The sequence below is a fragment of the Centrocercus urophasianus genome, unplaced genomic scaffold, assembly GCF_019232065.1.
Source record: "Centrocercus urophasianus isolate 14NV4802_14NV808 unplaced genomic scaffold, USGS_Curo_1.0 seq_13, whole genome shotgun sequence".
NCBI classification, from domain to species: Eukaryota; Metazoa; Chordata; class Aves; order Galliformes; family Phasianidae; genus Centrocercus; species Centrocercus urophasianus.
The window spans coordinates 28,532,377-28,552,481 of NW_024884475.1; the positions used below are offsets into that span (position 1 = coordinate 28,532,377).

At 35.3% G+C, this 20,105-nt stretch overlaps 1 protein-coding gene across 4 annotated transcripts in view; it reads left to right on the forward strand.

Moving 5' to 3' along the window:
- Positions 1 to 20,105, forward strand: part of FAT1 (FAT atypical cadherin 1) — a 102,168-nt gene that overhangs the window by 55,351 nt on the left and 26,712 nt on the right. For 3 of the 4 annotated variants that reach the window (XM_042811547.1, XM_042811542.1, XM_042811543.1), the window contains exons 4-9: positions 98 to 427; positions 955 to 1,165; positions 5,186 to 5,325; positions 12,523 to 12,798; positions 13,012 to 13,222; positions 15,619 to 19,686. In XM_042811547.1, the coding sequence (XP_042667481.1) occupies positions 98 to 427; positions 955 to 1,165; positions 5,186 to 5,325; positions 12,523 to 12,798; positions 13,012 to 13,222; positions 15,619 to 19,686 (5,236 nt within the window). Of the gene's footprint in view, positions 1 to 97; positions 428 to 954; positions 1,166 to 5,185; positions 5,326 to 10,506; positions 10,675 to 12,522; positions 12,799 to 13,011; positions 13,223 to 15,618; positions 19,687 to 20,105 lie in introns of those variants that run through there. The other variant, XM_042811544.1, reaches the window with a different exon arrangement.

Below are 20,105 nucleotides of genomic sequence, written 5' to 3' on the forward strand. Positions count from 1 at the left end.
TGTAGGGAAATGTGATTTAGAAAGAGCATTGTTAAAGGCTGCAGTCGAATTGAGCACTAACCCTGCATTTTTTATTTTTTTTTTTAAATAAAACTAGGTAACAGTAACGGACAATGGTATTCCTGCCAAATCAACAGTTGCACGGGTGATTGTGAAGGTTTTAGATGAGAATGACAATAAACCTCAGTTCTTGCAAAAGTTCTACAAAATCAGACTTCCAGAGCGTGGAAAGCCAGAACGTGAGAGGACTGCAAGGAGAGAGCCGATCTACCGAGTTATTGCTGCAGATAAGGATGAAGGCCCTAATGCAGAGATCTCTTATAGCATTGAAGAGGGCGATGAACATGGCAAATTCTTTATTGAACCAAAAACTGGAGTGGTTTCGTCAAAGAAATTCTCTGCAGCAAGGGAATATGATATTCTTTCAGTGAGTCAAAATCTTGTATATCATGAATATGTGAAGTGTTCTTTTATCTGTACTTCCATCTCTTTTTGTTCAATAGCTGGCAGATGAGAAGCTGGAGAGACTGCAGTATCTGAAGAAAGAATCAACAGGTCCAGAAGTATTGTTTTGTATGGATTGTTTTCTTTTTTTAAAGGATGATTTCAGATGTTTGTATCAACAAAGAGAACCAAGAAGCTGCTGCTGTTTTCCAGAACTTGACAGATAATGAATATACTGAGGGAGCATAAACAATCATATTAACTCCCTTTCAGGAAGAAAGCAAAGTAAAAGTGAATTTATGGTAGTGTTTTATGCTACTATCAGGTGCTACATGCTTTTTGTCTTTTTGCTCCCTAGATAATGAGAGGCAAGTAGCACCTTGAGAGACAGTTATCCTTTTGGGATATATCTCAGAAAAACAAACATGTCCAGAGCTTATTATTACTTTTCCGATTGTGTCATAATGATTTATATGATCCTGTAGACTAAAAGGTGTGTTTGTTTCACAGATTAAAGCTGTAGATAATGGTCGACCACAAAAATCATCAACTACACGGCTTCACATAGAATGGATTCCAAAGCCCATCCCACCCACAGAGCCCATTTATTTTGAGGAAGAATTTTTTTCTTTTACGGTGATGGAAAGTGATCCAGTTGCTCACATGATTGGTGTAATAGCTGTTGAACCTCTTGGAATACCACTTTGGTTTGACATAACGGGTAAGGATGCCTTAAGGATGTTTATTATTAGAAACGAATGCATAGGTTCTGAGATACTGGAGGACTCGTGGCTTGGTTTCTTAACTATTCTAATCAGAATTTGGTCTGTCTTCAGCTGTAGATATCTTTTTTTGCACTTCAGAATATTTGTTGCAGTTTTGGAAATGATTTGTAAGTATTGTGCCAGTGAAATTAAAACAGATCAAATCAATTTCATAAGTTATGGGACAGGGAAAGAAAGAAAATGTCAGTTTTATGCAACCTGAGACATACTATACTATTCACACTGATTTCTTTTCTTTTGGTCTGCTCCTCAGTCTGCTTGCTTTGATTCAATACTTTGATTTTCTATTCCTAACCCCAACAAACTTCATCCTGTACATATTTTTTACAATTGTAACACATCTTAACCTCTACCATTGGAAGTGGTGTTCTTAACAGTAACATGACTATGCATAGATGCTGTGATTACAAAATGAATAGTAATTTTTGAAATTTAGACTTTTCTCTAGACCACTGGGCTTCAGGAACCCACTGTATAGTTGATACTATAAACAAGTTCTGATCTGTGTTACGTTTCAAAACCAAGTCAAACAGCAGTGCTTAGTATCAAGAGTGAGGCCTGTGGTAAACTGTTTCTGGTGTTAAGATAGCCATATCAAACAGATTTTCTATCACATTCACAAAAGACAGTAGGGACCTTTTCATGGTAGTCACTGTTGAAAATTTTTTCCCTGATTAAGTTGTGAAGTTGTGAGATATTGAGGAGAGCATCTTTTAAAAATTATTTCTTTCAAATTTAATAATTTTATATGTCTGCTTTATTGGTACATATATACTAAGGGTCGCTAAAAACAGCAACAGTTAAAAACAAAGTTTGTAAAAACTGATACATGAAACAGGAATATGCAAATACTAACTGCTTGAGGATGTTCTCGGAAAACTTTCAAGCTCTTCTAAGAACAGACACAACTCTTCCCTGAATGCATGCTTCACAAATGAACAGCATGTGGCATGATTGATATCACTGCCAATCTATAAATACTTACATAGTTTTCATACGGTTCTTTTTAATATATTCATGAGAAAAAAAAGTTTCTGTCCAAATTGATCATAGCCCAATAGAAAGAGTTTGAATTTAGACAAAATATGTGGATAGATCTGTAAAATTTTGTAGAGTGCAAAGGGTTAAAGATGCCTCCTTGCGTTCTCATAGGGGCAAAGCTATTTTTATTAGAGATATTTTGGGACTGAGACTAGTCTTTTACTGTTCTCCCAAATATACATGCACATAGACATAGGAGCAGAAAAGGAAAAAATACAAAAATAGCTTAAGTGAGTAGAGTTGAAGTATGAGAAGGTTCTTTGTGTGCCATTTCAAATATGGTCATCCAGTAAGCAAACAAAAATGTCTTTAGACCAGAATGAGACCATTAAAGGAAAGGTTAAGGAAGGGAAGTTGTCAGAAAAAGGTGAGTAGTTGACCAAGATGAGAGGGTCATAGAAGAGGTCTTTTCTTTGTGGTCTCAGTCCAGAGTTTGGGGTCTTGGTAGTAGAACTTGTTAACTCGATTGGGGATGTATTTTTCTATTGTTCTTTTTAGTTCATTTTAACTGCTATGCACTCCAAGTGTTGTATACATCTGAAAGTCGTTCTGATGATAGTTTCATTTTGATTTGCTGCTGTAAAGCATGCAGCACAGTTGGGACATTTAAAGTATTTTTATTTTATGCTTAATGCAAAAAACAGATGCTATTTTTAAAAAGACAGCTACAGAAAGCTTCAAGGGGAAAAACAGGACTTGTCCATAGACTGTAAAAGAAATTATTTTATTTTGACTGCTTTCTAGATGAAAGTGTTTTGAAAAGTGTGATATGTGATCATGTTGCCAGCCTGTCAGCTAATTTTATAGCTAGTCACTTTACTGCCCTCTTCTAATGTTTCTAATAGCATGAATTAATTTGATTGACAGCTTTCCTTTGTGTTCTGTGCTTGCTTTCCATGCTTTCTTTCTTTTTGGCTGAGCCAGGAGACAAGCTTGCTAGTGAAGTATTTTACATCTTTCAGATGGCTTGTGACCTGAACTGTACAGCAGAAGGTATCTGCTGAGATCACATAATTTATTACCAGATTATGAGATCTGAAATGAAAGCGTACATTTATAAACTATTTATTTTATTAACCCTTCGGAAATCAAAGTGCTCACAGTTGCATTTGTGACAGGTTCGTTTTTTGTTTTGTTTTGTCATCATTACATTTATATGGCATCAATTCAGAACTTCAGGTTTTGGCTTTGTCCAAAACTGTTGCTGTTACACTTTCAGTGTACCAGACACAGAAGTTTGGGTTGAGTTCTGCTTCACTGGATGAACAGATACCGTCACTGCTATAAAAATATTAGGGAAGGTCTTTATGATTTCCTTGAAAAGGGAAGATGATGATTACAGAGCTTGTCATTGCATTGAGAAAATTAGATGAAAAGGTTCATTTGCCTTGCTTTTCCCTTAAAATGGCAATGACTCTACTGAGACATTAAATTCTCCTCGCTGCCTGAGAAAATGGTGTTGCATGGCAGCTATGAAAGTTAGAGACTCGCTTTCTGAAGCTGACATCTCACACAAAGCCAAATAAAAAATTTCACGTAAACCTGCTCCAATCAAAGCTGCTGTCTTTCATGCTGTTCAGTTCATATCCATTCAAATGATTTGGAAAGTGCTGCTGGACTAGGAAGAGGAAATGGCTTTTGATGAAACTAGAAAAATATCAGTATCTTTGTCCTTGTTACTACTCATCTTAAATTCAGTGAAGCAGAATTCAGCCCACCTTTACTAAACTGATATGTCTGTCATGAAGTTGAACTTTCTGAAAGTGAATGGGGGCCCATTTCAGTATTTACTGTTCTTTCTTAGATAAATTTGCCAACTTTGAAATTTTACTCTCTCACTTCTAGCTTTGGCTTTTCCTAAAAGACATTCAGTGATTTACAAAACACGACATGTAAAAACTCATAAATTAATAAACAAAAAGAGGATGCTGGTTGTATCTGAATGCTATCCTTAGGCAATTTAATTAGAAGAAGGCATGTACACAATCAGGAGGAGTTGGTTTGCCATATCAAGCATTGGTTTGACCAAAATAAAAATTGAATCCTCCATTTTAGACAGCTTATTGAGAGGCCTAAAGCAATTCTAGTTAAATTGCAGTATTTATCATTATTAACAATACTTGGACTTAGTGGACATTGTATTCTCATAACAGTATGTTCAGAGTGGCATGATAATCAATTAGATGTTTAAATGCAGCTATTGATCTACACAGTTATTTAACTATATTTCAAAGGGCAATTTGAAAGTTTTGCAGGGAAGGATAGCTTGTTTCAGAAAGAGATAGGCATAATTAATCATTGATGATTTAAACACTTAGTACTCATCTGAGATCTTATCCCAGTAGAGGCTGGATAATGAATTCTTCAGATACTCTGCTTTGACATGAGTATCCTTTGGAGATATTAGAGCTCTTTTTTTTACCTTGGCTATCTTCATATATTCACAATATTCACAAATATAGTAATTTATATTCTGATTCAAAAGACACAAATGTGATAGCATTTCTTATTTGGATCTTTTGTTTATTTTGATACAGAGCATGTTTTTCACTATCTATCCTGAATGTCTGCCCATAAAATAAATCACATTTCACCTACTAATTGTCAGTTTCCCACAGTTTGTGATCTTAAAATTCTGATTTAAAAAAGAGAATCTTGTCTAAGAATGTGTCTACTAACTGTCCACAAGCCAGACAAATCAGTTTCATCCAAAACTAATCAGTTTTAAATATCTGTAAGTAGCAGCACATTGTATTACCAGGAAAAAAATGGGTTTAGAATAAATGTGTATATATAAGTATGTGTGTATATAATTCCACCTTCATTAAACATCTGAAGACAACATGACCATATATGAAACAGTAGAATGATACTGTGTTTTATGAACCTCTCCCTCTCCTAATTTCCTGAACAAGGTGGCAACTATGACAGTCGATTTGATGTGGACAAGGGTACTGGAACTATCATTGTTGCTAGACCTCTTGATGCAGAACAGAAATCAAATTACAACTTGACTGTGGAGGCAACAGATGGAACCAGATCTATCAGCACTCAGGTAATGGACCTTCTGAAGTTAGTAGAAGGATGAATTTGTAGCTGCATGGGGGGAGGAGTTACCTTCAATCTTTATGTTTATGTTTTGCATGCTGGACAGTGAATATTGTATATATAACTTAGGGAGTTTTTGTAAAACAGAGCTGGATTCTGATATTCCTAGAGTCGTGGTATTTGACAGTCCAGGTGGAAGGTCTGTTAGTTTGCTGTAATCTGAGTCAGCAGCTTTTAATTTGTGTCATTTTCCTACATTAGCTAAATAAAAGAAATTGAAACAATGCCCTTTCATGCATGATTTACTCAAAAGAAAAGGATTAATATTTCTTACCTGAATTACCCCACTTTATCGTACTCCCTCCTAACCTATATATTATATGATTGCTTAGCTTTGATTTTGAAAGATCATTGTAAGACTTGCTGATTATTTTATTTTTTTTTTTTGGTCTAAGATCTGTGGATGACAAATCGTACAATATCCAACTCCTGTATTAGGAAATAGAGTTGCTCCTTCTGCATATGTGCTTATAGAAACAATGTTTAGAAAACAGCATCTTTGTGTATAGTCCAGAATAACACTTTCAGTGGAGGTAGAGATTGCTGCTTTCTGTAGAGTGTTTAGCAATCTCTGACAAGACAAATGTCTTTAAATCAGTTCCTTACTAAGATCCCATGGCAGTGGCAAGTATTTGTAGTTGGGCTGATGGGAAGTTCTGTAAAGCAGAAGCTTCTTGTAACCTAATGGAAATATCTCATAGTAAAGTGAACTGTGAAGATCCCGTTTTCCCGATCTAATTTCTTCCCCTAGCCCAGAACCTGAATATAGTTGGTTTATTAGAGATAGGTGTGAATGGAGCTGTAAGCATAGAGGAGCTCTCCTTTTATTCCAGAGGGAAAAGAAAGGATTTATTTACTGAATTAAAAGTGTTGGATTTGGATGAAGATGTATCCATGTTACCTGTAATTAACTTGCCTCTCTGTTACAGACCTAAGAGCAATCTACGCATTGCTGTTTTTATGTTCACAGATATCTTTGTAATGCATGTAATTTATTTTGTTGTTGTTCAACTTTTTTGCAGTGTATGTTCTTCTGGTTTTTTCACCCTATGTTGTTGTATGTCGTCCTTTCAGCCAGAGCAAAAATATTCCTTGTGGACATTTAGGATTTAAAACAGTCTTTCATTGAGATCACCTTATTTGATAGGTCAAAAACACTAAATGCTGTAGTCAAAATTTGCAAGAGTAGCAGTTTCCCTTTGAGAACTTACTTTTCCTTTAGTGGTGAAGATTATCAGTGATATTCCAGGTGACATATCTCTAGATACTACAGTAAGTCCTCCCACAGCAGAATGTGAGCCAGAACTCACTGGCTATCTTAACCATGGTGCCATTGTTGCTGATGCTGATAGCCACCATAAAAATTTTGGAGAATCCTGCTGTAAATTTATTGCCTAGCTGTAGTAAAAATATTGACTGGATTCGTTTTTACCAAATCCAATTTTCAAATGCTGGAAAGATGGTATGATTTTATGTGAAAAAAATAGAAGAATTCTAAATGCAGTGAACTTAATTTGCCAGGCAAGTCAGAAGACAACTGGTGGCTTTTGTTTTGTTGGGTTTGTTAGTTTATTTTTTCAAGAATTCAGTCAAAATGCCACCATGCAAAGTGTGTTACAGTTACTTGGGAGTTAGTAAGCGATGAACTTGTGGTCTCAAGTGATTGCAGACATTTTACTCAGTGCTGCTGCTTTTATATAGTTGAATTGACATTTGCATCCCAAGCTGTCACATTTGAGCCATGATCTGTTTCGTACACTGAAAGAAGTTGGAATTGGAAGGTCATGAAAATACTTTAACCCTCACCCCTTCTCTTCCCCTGGGTCATGTGATTCATTTAGTTTTTCTCAGAAGTGCACAATGTCGCTTTTGTCCAAATTCTTTAAATGAATTTGTTGTTTTAGCGTTTTGTAAACTGAGTGAATATTATGAACATTTGCCACAACAGTCATCTGCAGAAGAATTGGAATGGCAGTCTTAAATTTATAGTCCTTTATTTCTGTGATTGCTTTTTGTATGATTTTCTTTCATGTCTTTACTTTTCCTCTCTCAGCTAGAGTTGGCAAGAATAGAGCTTGTGGTTTCTGTTACAAGAACACAGAGACTTCTTTCTCATTATCCTCATTTTTCCCCTGCCTGTGGGATAAGCGCAAGTTAGCTGTTACTGTTTGAGTCTCATGTTACTGTGGTATGCAGATTGGGAAGCGTGGATTAGTTCAAACTCTGAAACTGTTGGTGCATGTACAGACTCTTGATTTTAACTGTTTCTCTGATCTCCTTTGTAACTCTTTGCCCACCCAAATCGATTGATCTGCTAAGATAGCCCTGAGGACTAGAGTTAAGAAGATAAATTTCAGGAATGAGGCTTACTTTTAGGGGAATTAAAAATGTTGATGTGAAATCAAAGTTGAAGATGTTGTTTATGGCTACCAGTGTGTATGTTCCATTATTCACTGTACTTGCTGCTGAAACAACTGTGATTAAAGTTGTTATGTTGATATTCTGTAGAATGAACAAGCTGATAAACAGTTAGGAATGACAGGCACAAAAAGTTCGAATACTTAGCACACATTTTTGGATCAACAATATGCAGTATGCAGCTATTAGCTTGCAAAGTGGTTGTAAACGTTTGAAATACAGTATACAATTTAAGAGGCCTTGATTAACAGCAGATTAAGTAATTTTGTGTTTTGGCTTGAAAATGCTGATGACATTTTCAAAACATTGAGGAGGGGGACGAGAAACAAAGAAAACGTCAGTCTCATTGTAAATTGTGTTCTGAACGGACTTCAAACTAGAGGCTTGTGCTGGCCTTGGGCTCTTAACATCTGGAGAGTATTTGACTCTTTCAAGGCTGCAGTTAAATAGTTTTTTGAAAAATACAGAAGGAGTAGGCGTGGAGGCTATTAGAATTTTGTATGCATCTAAATGCCAAATGCATGATGCAAAACAAGGACAAGCAAATTCCTTGCCTACAGTAGTGGTATTTGTTTGACAAATGATGATTAGGAAGGAATATTATTTGAAAAACAAATCAATGTACTTATGTTTTCAGATTATAATGTTTTGGTCTTAAGTAGAAAATGCTATTCACAGGATATGAGAAGCAATATACGAACTATTGAGTTAATTTTTGAAAGTAAATAACAAATCTTGTTTTGAGCTATGCTGCTTCCAGACTTTTCTATGTCTACCAGTTCTTTTCATTAGAAATAACATTTAAAACAGTGTAAAGCTAATTGCAGCATTTTGCTTACTGCTGTGCGACTGTAGAATATTTAATCTTGCCTCATCCAAAATTTATGTGGATATTATGCTCTGGGGTTGATAAGTCTTCATTGACTGAACATGCTTTTAGGCATGTGATCCCCATAATGCTTCCAGAGACATTTTGGAAACAGAATTTATATTATTTATATAGTGTATATACAGCATTTATATTGTCTCTGAATAATGTAACTTTTTGCTTCTGAACTTGAGTATAAACATGCCAAAATGACTAAAATGTTATTATGAATGGAGGAAAATATTTAAAACTCAACAAGGAGTCAAAAAATGCAAAATTATGTTAGAACAAAGGAACATCACTTAAGTATTACACACTGAGTATGTTTAATCAGTGGCACATCTCTTCTCTGAAACACTAATAATCAGTGCATTGCAATGCAAATTTGGATTTCATGAATCATAAATTAATGTACTTCATGTTCTGCCCTGAGGTAATCCTGGTCTACTTTGTTCTGTATGACCAGGCTGTATTAGCCTCCACAAGATCTGCTCATAGGCTTGCACGTTCAGTCAAGCTTCTTCCGTTCCACACTATTTCATTTCAGTGATGGCATTATGGTCTATTAATGTCAAACTTTTTTATTGCATGCCTCTTGATATTAAACTTCTTTCTTAAGATATAATATTCATATAATTTATTTTAATTTAATCTTATAATTTCATTGACATTTTACGTTGCTGTCTTTTATTATACATTTTACTTTAGAGTAGAACAAGTTCTTCATGTAGTTACTTCATTCTCATGCACACAAACCCATCTCTTGCTCTATAAGGCTTTAATAACTGCATGTACAATTTTACTTCTGTATTCTGTTGCCTTTTATTTAACATGAAGACCTTAACAGTTTTGGTGACTGTTTGGCCCTGTCACATCTAGAAGAAAATGCTCATGTAGCATCTGTCACTTAGCATCAGCAAAAATTCTCTGACTTGAAAGCAAGGTTTCCTTGTTTGTTTGTATAATAGTTTAGGTTAGAAGATATCTTGTAGCTCATCTAATTCAGACTCTGGTGGCTCAGAGCAAAGCAAACTGCAAAACTGCATCAAGTTCTTCAGGAACTAGTCCATTTCTGTGTACCTGAGATGACAGGGCTTCCACCACTTCTTTGGATGTGCTTTTATGGCAATGTTAGGCAACCCTCCTGGAAAAGAAGGGTTCTTATGTCTAACTGTAGTTTCCCTTGTTGGAGCTTGAGAGCATTTCATCTTCTTTCACTCACACCTCTAGATTTTAGTGGCCTTCCACTGGTTCCATTTTAGTCTGTCATGATCTCTCTTCTTGCTGAGCTCCAGACTGTAACAGATCTATAAAATCACAGGCAAATTGAAGGAGAGTGATCACCTTAGTAAAGCAGCCCAGTGAACAGTTAGCCTTCATTACTATGAGGGTGTGCTTTGATTCATGTTTTGCTTGTCCATAGAAATTCAGGGATGGGCATAAAGTAACAAAATCACTGACTGAAAAATGGATAGATAAAAGACTTTTTCAGCTGAGGCAGATGGAATCTTTTGATTATAAGTAAATTTAAAACAATTGCATTATTGATCAAATTTGAGTTGTCTTTACCTCTATGTAGAAAAACTGCATGCCTGAGCAAGTGATTTGAGTAATGAACAAATAATGTAATACCTGAGCAAGCAACTTGCAATGATTGAGTCACTCTGTTAATTCCTTAGTGATATGTTTGTTAATAATATAGTTGGCTTCATATTCACAACATTCCTGGTTTTTAACTTAGTACCTGCACGCAGTTTTTTTGTTTTGTTTTGATTTGTTTTTGTTTTTGTGGCGCTGCATTCTCAAATTGCTGCTTTTCTCTATTCATTTTTTGTATTTCAGAAGCACAGATGGCCATGTCTTCCACATGGAAGATTCACCTAACACAGTTGCTCTAGAGTTGCATTTCCTCTCACTTCCGTGTTCAATCTAAATTTCTGTATTTTCTCATTTGAGGGAAAATGCACACAAACTTCAGTAATGATTTTGAATTAAATTAATCAAATTTTACGGCTTTATCTTTTTGCTTATGTTTTTCCAAGTCGGAACTTAATAATCTTTTATGAAGTAGGTAGCAAGTAAAAAATGGTTGGGGTATATTCATGTTGAGAGCATATCATCCATGGATTAATTGTGTTGAATACAGTCTTTTAAAATTTCCTTTATACAATATATATCAGTGTAGTTTAATTTATATTAATATTGGGTTTTCTGCATTTTAATTTCTTAGCTATCCTTATTTTGTTTCATTTTTAATTTTCCTGAGCATGTAAGTGCTCATGAACTATGTAAGTTTATGTAAACTATGTAAGTGATTGTATTGGACCATTCCATATTTTATATGAACTTTTTTCTGCCAGGATGCATTAAAATATATTGTATTTATTCATCTCTAGTCAGACAATCAAAAAAGGGCATATTTAAGGTCAAATGCTTTTCGTTCTTGCTGTTCATTTTCCAATTGAATTTATTAGTGAATATATTTAAAGCCCTGACCTAAAACACATCTTGGGTCACCTACTATTAATTTTCTCACTACTGAAAATCGGTATTTATTCTAACTTTTTCATCTCTAAGTTATTTCTAATCAATGACAAAGGAAAAAAAAGTACACAACAAAGTCCTTAGTTTCCATAGCAACCTCTTGCAAGGGATTTTATCAGTGTACCCAATAATTACATTTCTTTTCTATTTGTTCTGTATCCTGAGAATTCTGGTAGATTTTCCTTATTAATAGCAGTGATAGTTTGCATTTGTCATATTGGATTGTTTCAGACAGTGAAAAACTATGCGTATGAATATTTTCCAAAATGTATAATGGATTATGACTCGTTTATCTGAAATACCAAAGAATATGTGTACTAGAAAAGTCATGGGGCTGTGCTAACATCTGCAGATGCTACAGACCTCTCTACTATATGACAGTGGAGCTCAATGTTATTAATAGTGCATGTTAAACAGGGGTATTACCATCTTTTTACTATTATTTTTCATGTAATCCAGCACGAGTGGCTCCATCTTGTCCTGCTGAATAGTTTTCATTTTTTCCAATATCTCATTTTAATTTTGTTTTGTGCCGGGTCACTCTTCCTATTTTCCTCTGTGAATGAAACTGAGGCAAAATTGTATTTTAGCACAAGCTTCTTCTTAGTTGCTGCTTATATTTTCTGATGATCTTGTTTACCCACAGATGGTTTTGTGGTTTCAAATAAACTTAAAACTTTTTATTCCTTGTGTAGAATTTCATTCCATATCTGGCTTCTAATTCTTAACATTCCACACTTACCCTCTTCACCTGTGTTCCTATATTACATTTTATATGCCAGTCTGTTTTCTCTTTTATCTGAGTGAAGTTGTCCATGAAAATAACTCTTTCTGGTGATGGTTATTTCAGCTAGCAGAGTGGGTAACATCCCAGTTTGGGGGAATATCCTTGTATCTTACAATAGAAATTTACCCAGAAGTTATGCACCCCAGTTCTTTTTGTCCCCACACTCTCACTTCAGTTCATCAGGCTACACTGTGATGCCTGCCTCCAGGGTTTGGTGCAGCACTTTGTTATTTCTATGAAGCAGTCTTTCTGCTGTTACTTAGAATAAAATCCTTCTAATGTTCTTGGAAGCTATTTTTGACTTTGAGGAAGATGAAGCAGATTCAGATTTAGTGAGTTGCATCTTCTCTGTAAATCCTACCTATAACTCTCTTCTCTTCCCTGGAGGAAAAAAAAAAAAGAGAAAAAAAAAAAAATTTCTTACATTGGAAGTATGTGCATATATGGTTTGATTTTTAATGATACTCTTTTTCATTCCTGTTTACTATAAATTATTAAAGCTTTCCCCTCCCAATGTATAATTTCAGGTGTATATCAAAGTGATAGACACAAATAATCACAGGCCTCAATTTTCTGCTTCAAAATATGAAGTTGTTATACCTGAAGACACCGTACCAGAGACAGAAATTTTGCAAGTTAGTGCCACAGACAGAGATGAGAAGAATAAACTGATATATACAATACAAGGCAGCACTGATCCCATCAGCCTTAAAAAATTTCGTCTGGACCCTGGAACTGGATCTCTTTATACCACAGAAAAACTAGATCATGAGACAATGAACCAGCATATTCTCACAGTAATGGTAAATGAGCACAGTATTTGTTCTGTATTCTATAACATGTGCTTCTTAAAAAATCTTTTATTTTTCTCCCTAATGCAATCATTTATTTGTACATTTAATTTGTACTCAATCTTTGTCTCTGACTGGTAAAGATTGAACCTTAAATAATTAGTAACATTTGGTGAACCTCTGAATTATCAGTGATAATTACTGGTATTATGCTAATTGTTTTAGGTTCGAGATCAAGACGTTCCTGTAAAGCGCAACTACGCTAGGATCATCATTAACGTCAGCGACACAAATGACCATGCACCGTGGTTCACCAGCTCTTCCTATGAAGGCCGTGTGTATGAGTCAGCAGCTGTTGGATCAGCAGTCCTCCAGGTTACAGCATTAGATAAGGACAAAGGAAAAAATGCAGAAATTGTATATTCTATTGAATCAGGTATGTTGACATTCTTATATCTTCAGTTTGTTTTTAAAATGATACTTGTCGTGCTTTGTTTCAACTTTAGACACGTAAAAAACAGCTGTGAGAGTACACATTGTATTTTGTGTCATGTATTTAAAAATACAGCCTGAGAGTGTTGAAAAGAAAACTGCAATGGTAAACATTTTTCATCTTCCCTTAATTATTTGTGTTGCTCTCCTGAAGGGAAAGATACCTTTGAACTCTGAAAGAGGCAGAAAATACAGAATTTCATACCTTATGTTCAGATCTGAAAGAGCTGATTCTTTTTGGGAATTTATGGTATAAGTGAAGCAAAAACGTGATGAAAAGAGTAAAATAATGAGACAAGAACTTTGGTGTTTAGCACATTGTGAAAGAAGGGAGCTCAAAAGTAGTGTTTGTATACTTCTGAAGAAATAACTACTAAATTTTGCAGTTTAAGTTAAAATTTCTGATACAGGTAGCATGGAAGGTCTTGTTTTGCCTGGTTACATCTGGGTGATTTTAAATTGGGATTGCTATTCTGGTTCAATAAAACATGTAAGAATTCCTTTAATAGCCAGTCAGTTTGTCACTGAGAGACCTGAGATTGCAGGCCAGAGAAGAACATTGGATGCCACTGCTTATTTTATGCTTCACTGTATCTTTCTGAACTTACCTTTAACAATGAAATTTAAATGATGGTGATTTTCAGTAGTGTGATTATGGGATGGCACTGACTGAGTTCACTTAGCATTTGGAAGTCAGTTCTGGTTCAGTTTGTGAAATCTAAATACAGGCCTACAGTTGCTCAGGTCCTGAGCTATTTAGGCTTAATGAAAAATAAAAATGTCATTTAAACTTCATTAACTGGATGCCTACTTTCAATTTAGAAAGTAATTTAAAAATAAAAAATCTCAGCTGCAAGCATAAGCAATTGTATATTAAAGAGAACAGTTGCTAAAATTTATTTAGTTATGGTTCCACACAGGGTGATATGCACAAATGTTTTATTTTTGTTTGACGTCGGTTACTTTGCAAAGGTGTAGGAATTGTTTATTGTAAATATTTTCATTTTTTTCCATCAAAGCGTTGACATAAAAACACTTTGAAGCACTGTGTAAAAGAAGCCATGATTATGGTTGCTCCAAGACAAGGAATATATTTGATAAATTCCTTAGTATATGTATATTTTTTTCTATAATTTGAGGATATATGACTTTTCTAGGCAAGACATGAAACTTTTCTCTAGCCTTTCCTAGTTCAGCAGTGCATGTGTTAGAAATGACAAAATGCTGCAAGAAAAAGATTCTGTATGCATGCTGTCTAAAATGAAGTTACATGCTGCTCTCTTCCTTTCTTCTAGCTTTTTGTAGGAGTAAATGTAAGACTTTGTTAGATTTGTTTTATAGGAGAGTGACCAACTGGGAGGCTAAAGCATTGTAACTGATGTTCTAAGCATATGGATAGAACATTCTTTAAATGTTTGTAATGGCTGCTTAGATTTGTAATTGCATATTCTAAGAATGCCACTGTGTTTAGAGCCTCCGCTTAAAAAAATAAATAAATAAAAGCTGATCTCTTGCCTACTTGTATGCATAACTCAGAAGTTCTTAAAATTTTTTTCCGTGCTGAGATCATGGCTCTAGTAATACAAATTTTAAGGAACTACAGTATTAATCTTACTCTATTTAGTACATGAGCTGAATATTTTGTGCAGTGAAATACAGCCATGTATTTGAAAAACATGAAGAAAAATGGTTATCAAGCGTCAGCTTGTAATAGTCAGAAGATAGTATTTTTCTCCTAATACTTGATCACAGGGAATAACTTACCTATATATTAACATGAAGTGAGAGAAAATGTGAATTTTGGTCCAGTTCAGAAAGGTTCATTCTGAAGCAGAGATTTAAACAATACTTGCATAAACAACTGAGATTCAGAAGTGCCATTAAAACACTTCTTTTTTTAGAACTGTCTAATTATTTTAGATCCTGAAATGGGACCTGAGTTCCACTAACGTTAATTTCTGAATATAAGTTCTTTTCAGCTTCAGTAGGTACTTAAGTAGGCTTAAGCACAAATTCAATAACAAAAATAATTTGAAGAAAACGTATGATTTATAATGTTGAAAATTGCAGAATACTTGCCTTTTCTTTTTTTTTAAGGAATAGAATATTTTACATTTATTTTTAAGTCTTGAATAGTTTAGTGTTTTATGCAGTGTTTCTACAATTAAATTTAGAATTTCTGCAAACTCTTCTTTACAGAAAACTTTCCAGAGAGGCTACAGATGTTTCTTAAACAAAATTAAGAAACTTTAACATTCTCTATTTTCTCTTTACTTTGTCATTTTTGTACAATAAACAATCATTCTTTAATTTTCTTAATTACTTTATTTTTCTTTATAGGGAATATTGGAAATTCCTTCGTCATAGATCCTATCTTGGGTACAATTAAAGTTGCTAAAGAATTAGATCATAGTAACCAGGAAGAGTACAACTTGATGGTAAAAGCTACAGACAAAGGAGATCCTCCAATGAATGAAGTGACTTCTGTGCATATATTTGTTACAGTTTCTGATAATGCCTCGCCAAAATTTACAGCCAAAGAATATTCTACAGAAATCAGTGAAAGTGCTAGCATTGGCAGTTTTGTTGGAATGGTTACAGCATACAGTCTGTCTTCTGTAGTTTATGAAATAAAAGATGGTAATATAGGAGATGTCTTTGCTATCAACCCAAACTCGGGTGTCATTGTTTCACAGAAGGCACTGGACTTTGAAACTTTGCCTGTTTATACACTAACTGTGCAGGGAACAAACATGGCTGGTTTGACTACTAACACAACAGTTTTGATACATCTTCGGGATGAGAATGACAATATACCAATTTTTATGCAGTCTGAATATACAGGACTCATCAGTGAATCAGCTTCAGTTAACAGTGTGGTTCTGACTGACAAGAATGTCCCATTAGTAATTCGAGCTATGGATGCTGATAAAGAATCAAATGCTTTGCTTGTTTATCAAATTGTTGAACCATCTGTCCGCAAGTACTTTGCCATTGATTCTAGCACTGGTGCCATTCGGACATTAATGAGTCTGGACTATGAGGAGACAAATATTTTCCACTTTTCTGTACAAGTACATGATATGGGTATTCCACGTTTATATGCAGAATATGCAGCTAATGTTACTATTTATGTAGTTGATATCAATGATTGTCCTCCTGTGTTTTCAAGAGAGGTGTATGACACATCCATTTTGGTTCCAACCTATAAAGGCGTGAAAGTCATCAGCGTAAATGCCACTGATGCTGATTCAGGCATTTTTTCACAACTAATTTATTCCATTATCGAAGGCAACATTGGAGAAAAATTTTCAATAAATCCCAAGACTGGAGATATAACAGTACAAAATACAACTCAGTTACGAAGTAGATATGAATTAACAGTGAGAGCATCTGATGGCAGATTTGCAAGCACTGCATCTGTAAAAATTAATGTGAAAGAAAGCAAAGTAAGCCAACTGAAATTTACACAGAGTTCTTACTCTGCAGTAGTCCAGGAGAATTCCACTGAGGCAAAAACAATAGCTGTGATTACTGCTATAGGGAATCAAATAAATGAGCCTTTGTTTTATCGTATTCTAAACCCAGATAGCAGATTTAAAGTAAGCCCAACTTCAGGAGTCCTTTCAACAACAGGAATACCATTTGATCGTGAACAGCAAGAATCTTTTGATGTGGTCGTAGAAGTGACAGAGGAACATAAACCATCAGTTGTTGCACATATTGTAGTTAAAGTCACAGTGGAAGATGTAAATGATAACGCTCCATTTTTTGTCAATCTTCCATATTATGCAGCAGTTAAAGTAGACTCTGAAGTAGGCTGTGTTATTCGACGTGTCACCGCCGTAGATAAAGATGCAGGCAGAAATGGAGAAGTGCATTACTATCTTAAAGAGCATCATGAACATTTCCAGATTGATCCCTCTGGTGAAATCTCTCTGAAGAAGAAGTTTGAACCAGACACAGTAAATAAGGAGTACCTGGTCACAGTAGTGGCAAAAGATGGAGGAGAACCTGCTTTTTCTGCTGAAGTTATAGTCCCAATTACAGTTATGAATAAAGCTATGCCAGTTTTTGAAAAGCCTTTCTACAGTGCAGAGATACCAGAAAATATTCAGCTTCATAGTCCTGTAGTACATGTACAAGCAAACAGCCCAGAAGGACTTAAAGTGTTTTACAGCATCACAGATGGAGATCCTTTCAATCAGTTCATGATCAACTTCAACACTGGAGTGATAAACGTTGTTGGCCCTCTTGACTTTGAGTCTCATCCAGCCTACAAGCTGAATGTCCGAGCGACAGACTCCCTAACTGGAGCGCATGCAGATGTGTTTGTAGACATAATAGTGGAAGACATCAACGATAATCCTCCCGTGTTCACAGAGCAGTCTTACACTGTAACTCTTTCTGAGGCCTCAGTCATTGGAACATCTGTTGTACAAGTGAGTGCTACAGATGCTGATTCTGGAACAAACAGGGGAATTTCCTATCATTTGATTGAGGATGACACTGAAAGTCATGAGTACTTCCACATAGACAGCAGCACTGGACTCATTCTCACAACAAGAACTTTGGACTATGAAAAAATTCAGCAACACAAGTTACTAATAAGGGCCATAGATGGTGGCATGCTGCCCTTGAGCAGTGATACTGTAATAACTGTTGATGTGACCGATCTAAATGACAACCCTCCTCTTTTCAACCAATTGGTTTATGAAGCTAAAATTAGTGAACTGGCTCCTCATGGACATTTTGTGACGTGCGTGCAAGCTTCAGATGCAGATAGGTCAGATGCTGACAAACTGGAGTACTCCATTATGACAGGCAATGACCAAAAGAATTTTGTAATTAATAGTAAAACTGGCATTATCACTGTCTCAAACCTACGCAGGCAGGCACTGAAGCCACATTATATTCTTAATGTGTCTGTTTCTGATGGAGTTTTCAGGAGCTCGGCCCAAGTTCGTGTAACTGTAACAAGTGCTAATATGCACAGCCCTGTTTTTAGTCAGAATGAATACGAGGTTGAACTAGCTGAAAATGCTCCATTGCATACTTTAGTGACCGTAGTTAGAGCAAGAGATGAAGATTCTGGTACTTATGGCCATATCACTTACCACATTATAAATGACTTTGCCAAAGATAGATTTTATATAAGTGAGAGAGGGCAGATTTTTACCTCCGAGAAGCTTGACCGGGAAACACAAGCAGAAAAAGTAATTGCCATTAGTTTAATGGCCAAAGATTCGGGAGGAAAAGTTGCTTTCTGTACAGTTAATGTGATATTAACCGATGACAATGATAATGCTCCACAATTTCGAGCAATGGAGTATGAAGTAAATATTGGATCTAATGTTCCACGCGGAACTTCTGTCATTAAAGTCTGGGCATCTGATGCTGATGAGGGTACAAACGCAGACATCACATATACTATTGAAGCGGAGTCCGAAAATGTTAAAGAGAATTTAGAAATTGATTCTTTGTCTGGTATAATTACAACAAAAGAAAGCTTAATTGGTTTAGAAAATGAGTTTCTAACCTTTTTTGTTAGAGCTGTTGATGGCGGATCCCCTCAGAAAGAGTCAATTGTTCCCGTTTATGCTAGAATACTCCCACCAGAAGTGTCTCTACCAAAATTTTCAGAACCATTTTATTCTTACATGGTTTCAGAGGACATTCCAGTTGGAACTGAGATAGATATTATCAAAGCAGAGCATAATCAGACTTTGGTGTATAGTCTGATTAAAGGGAACACTCCTGAAAGCAATAGAGATAATTTTTTTGCGATTGATCGACAGACTGGGAAGTTGAAACTTGAGAAGAATCTTGATCATGAAACAACTAAATGGTACCAGTTCTCAGTGCTAGCACAATATACAAATGAAGATTATAATGTTATTTCCTCAGTAGAAGTAAGCATTCAAGTAAGAGATGCAAATGATAACAAACCAGTTTTGGAATCCAATCCATATGAAGCTTTCATCGTAGAAAACATGCCAGTTGGAACAAGAGTGATCCAAGTAAAAGGAACTGACTTAGATTCAGGACTTAACGGGCAGGTCACTTACAGCTTAGATCCTTCTCAAGAACTAGATGTTATAGAGTCTTTTGCCATAAACATGGAAACTGGCTGGATTACCACTCTCAAAGAACTTGACCATGAGATGAGAGACAAATACAAAATTACAGTGATTGCATCTGATCGAGGTGAAAAAATTCAGCTGTCTTCTCTGGCTGTGGTTGAAGTTACTGTTACAGATGTGAATGACAACCCTCCACGCTTTACTGCAGAGATATATAAAGGAACAGTCAGTGAGGATGACCCTTCAGGAGGAATAATTGCCATCTTAAGTACTACTGATGCTGATACAAAAGAAGACAATAGACAAGTCTCTTACTACATTACAGGTAACTTTTTTTGAATAATGTCAGAAAAAAAATCACTTGAGGTGTCCTGGAACTATATGCGCTATAACTTAATCCTTCAAATTTTTGAAACATACTTGAAACCATTTAGCAACAAAGAAAGAAAGTGTATGTCTTAAGATTAAATATCAGTGGGGATGATTAAGGGGAAAAAGAGTTGGAAAACAACTCTTTGGCTTCCTGTTTGATATGTGTTTTGCTCAACATGCTTCCCTAAGTATTCTGTTTAGTTCACTTATATTGTATTTTATAAAGAAATATATATTTGCACTGAAATCACCATTGTGGTTAAAAACAGAATCAAAGAAATACAAAATAATTAACTTCCAGTGGAGTATTATAATGTTTTTCTTTCAGTGTCTTACAATGTTATCTATAATGCTGCTACATGAATTCCTACA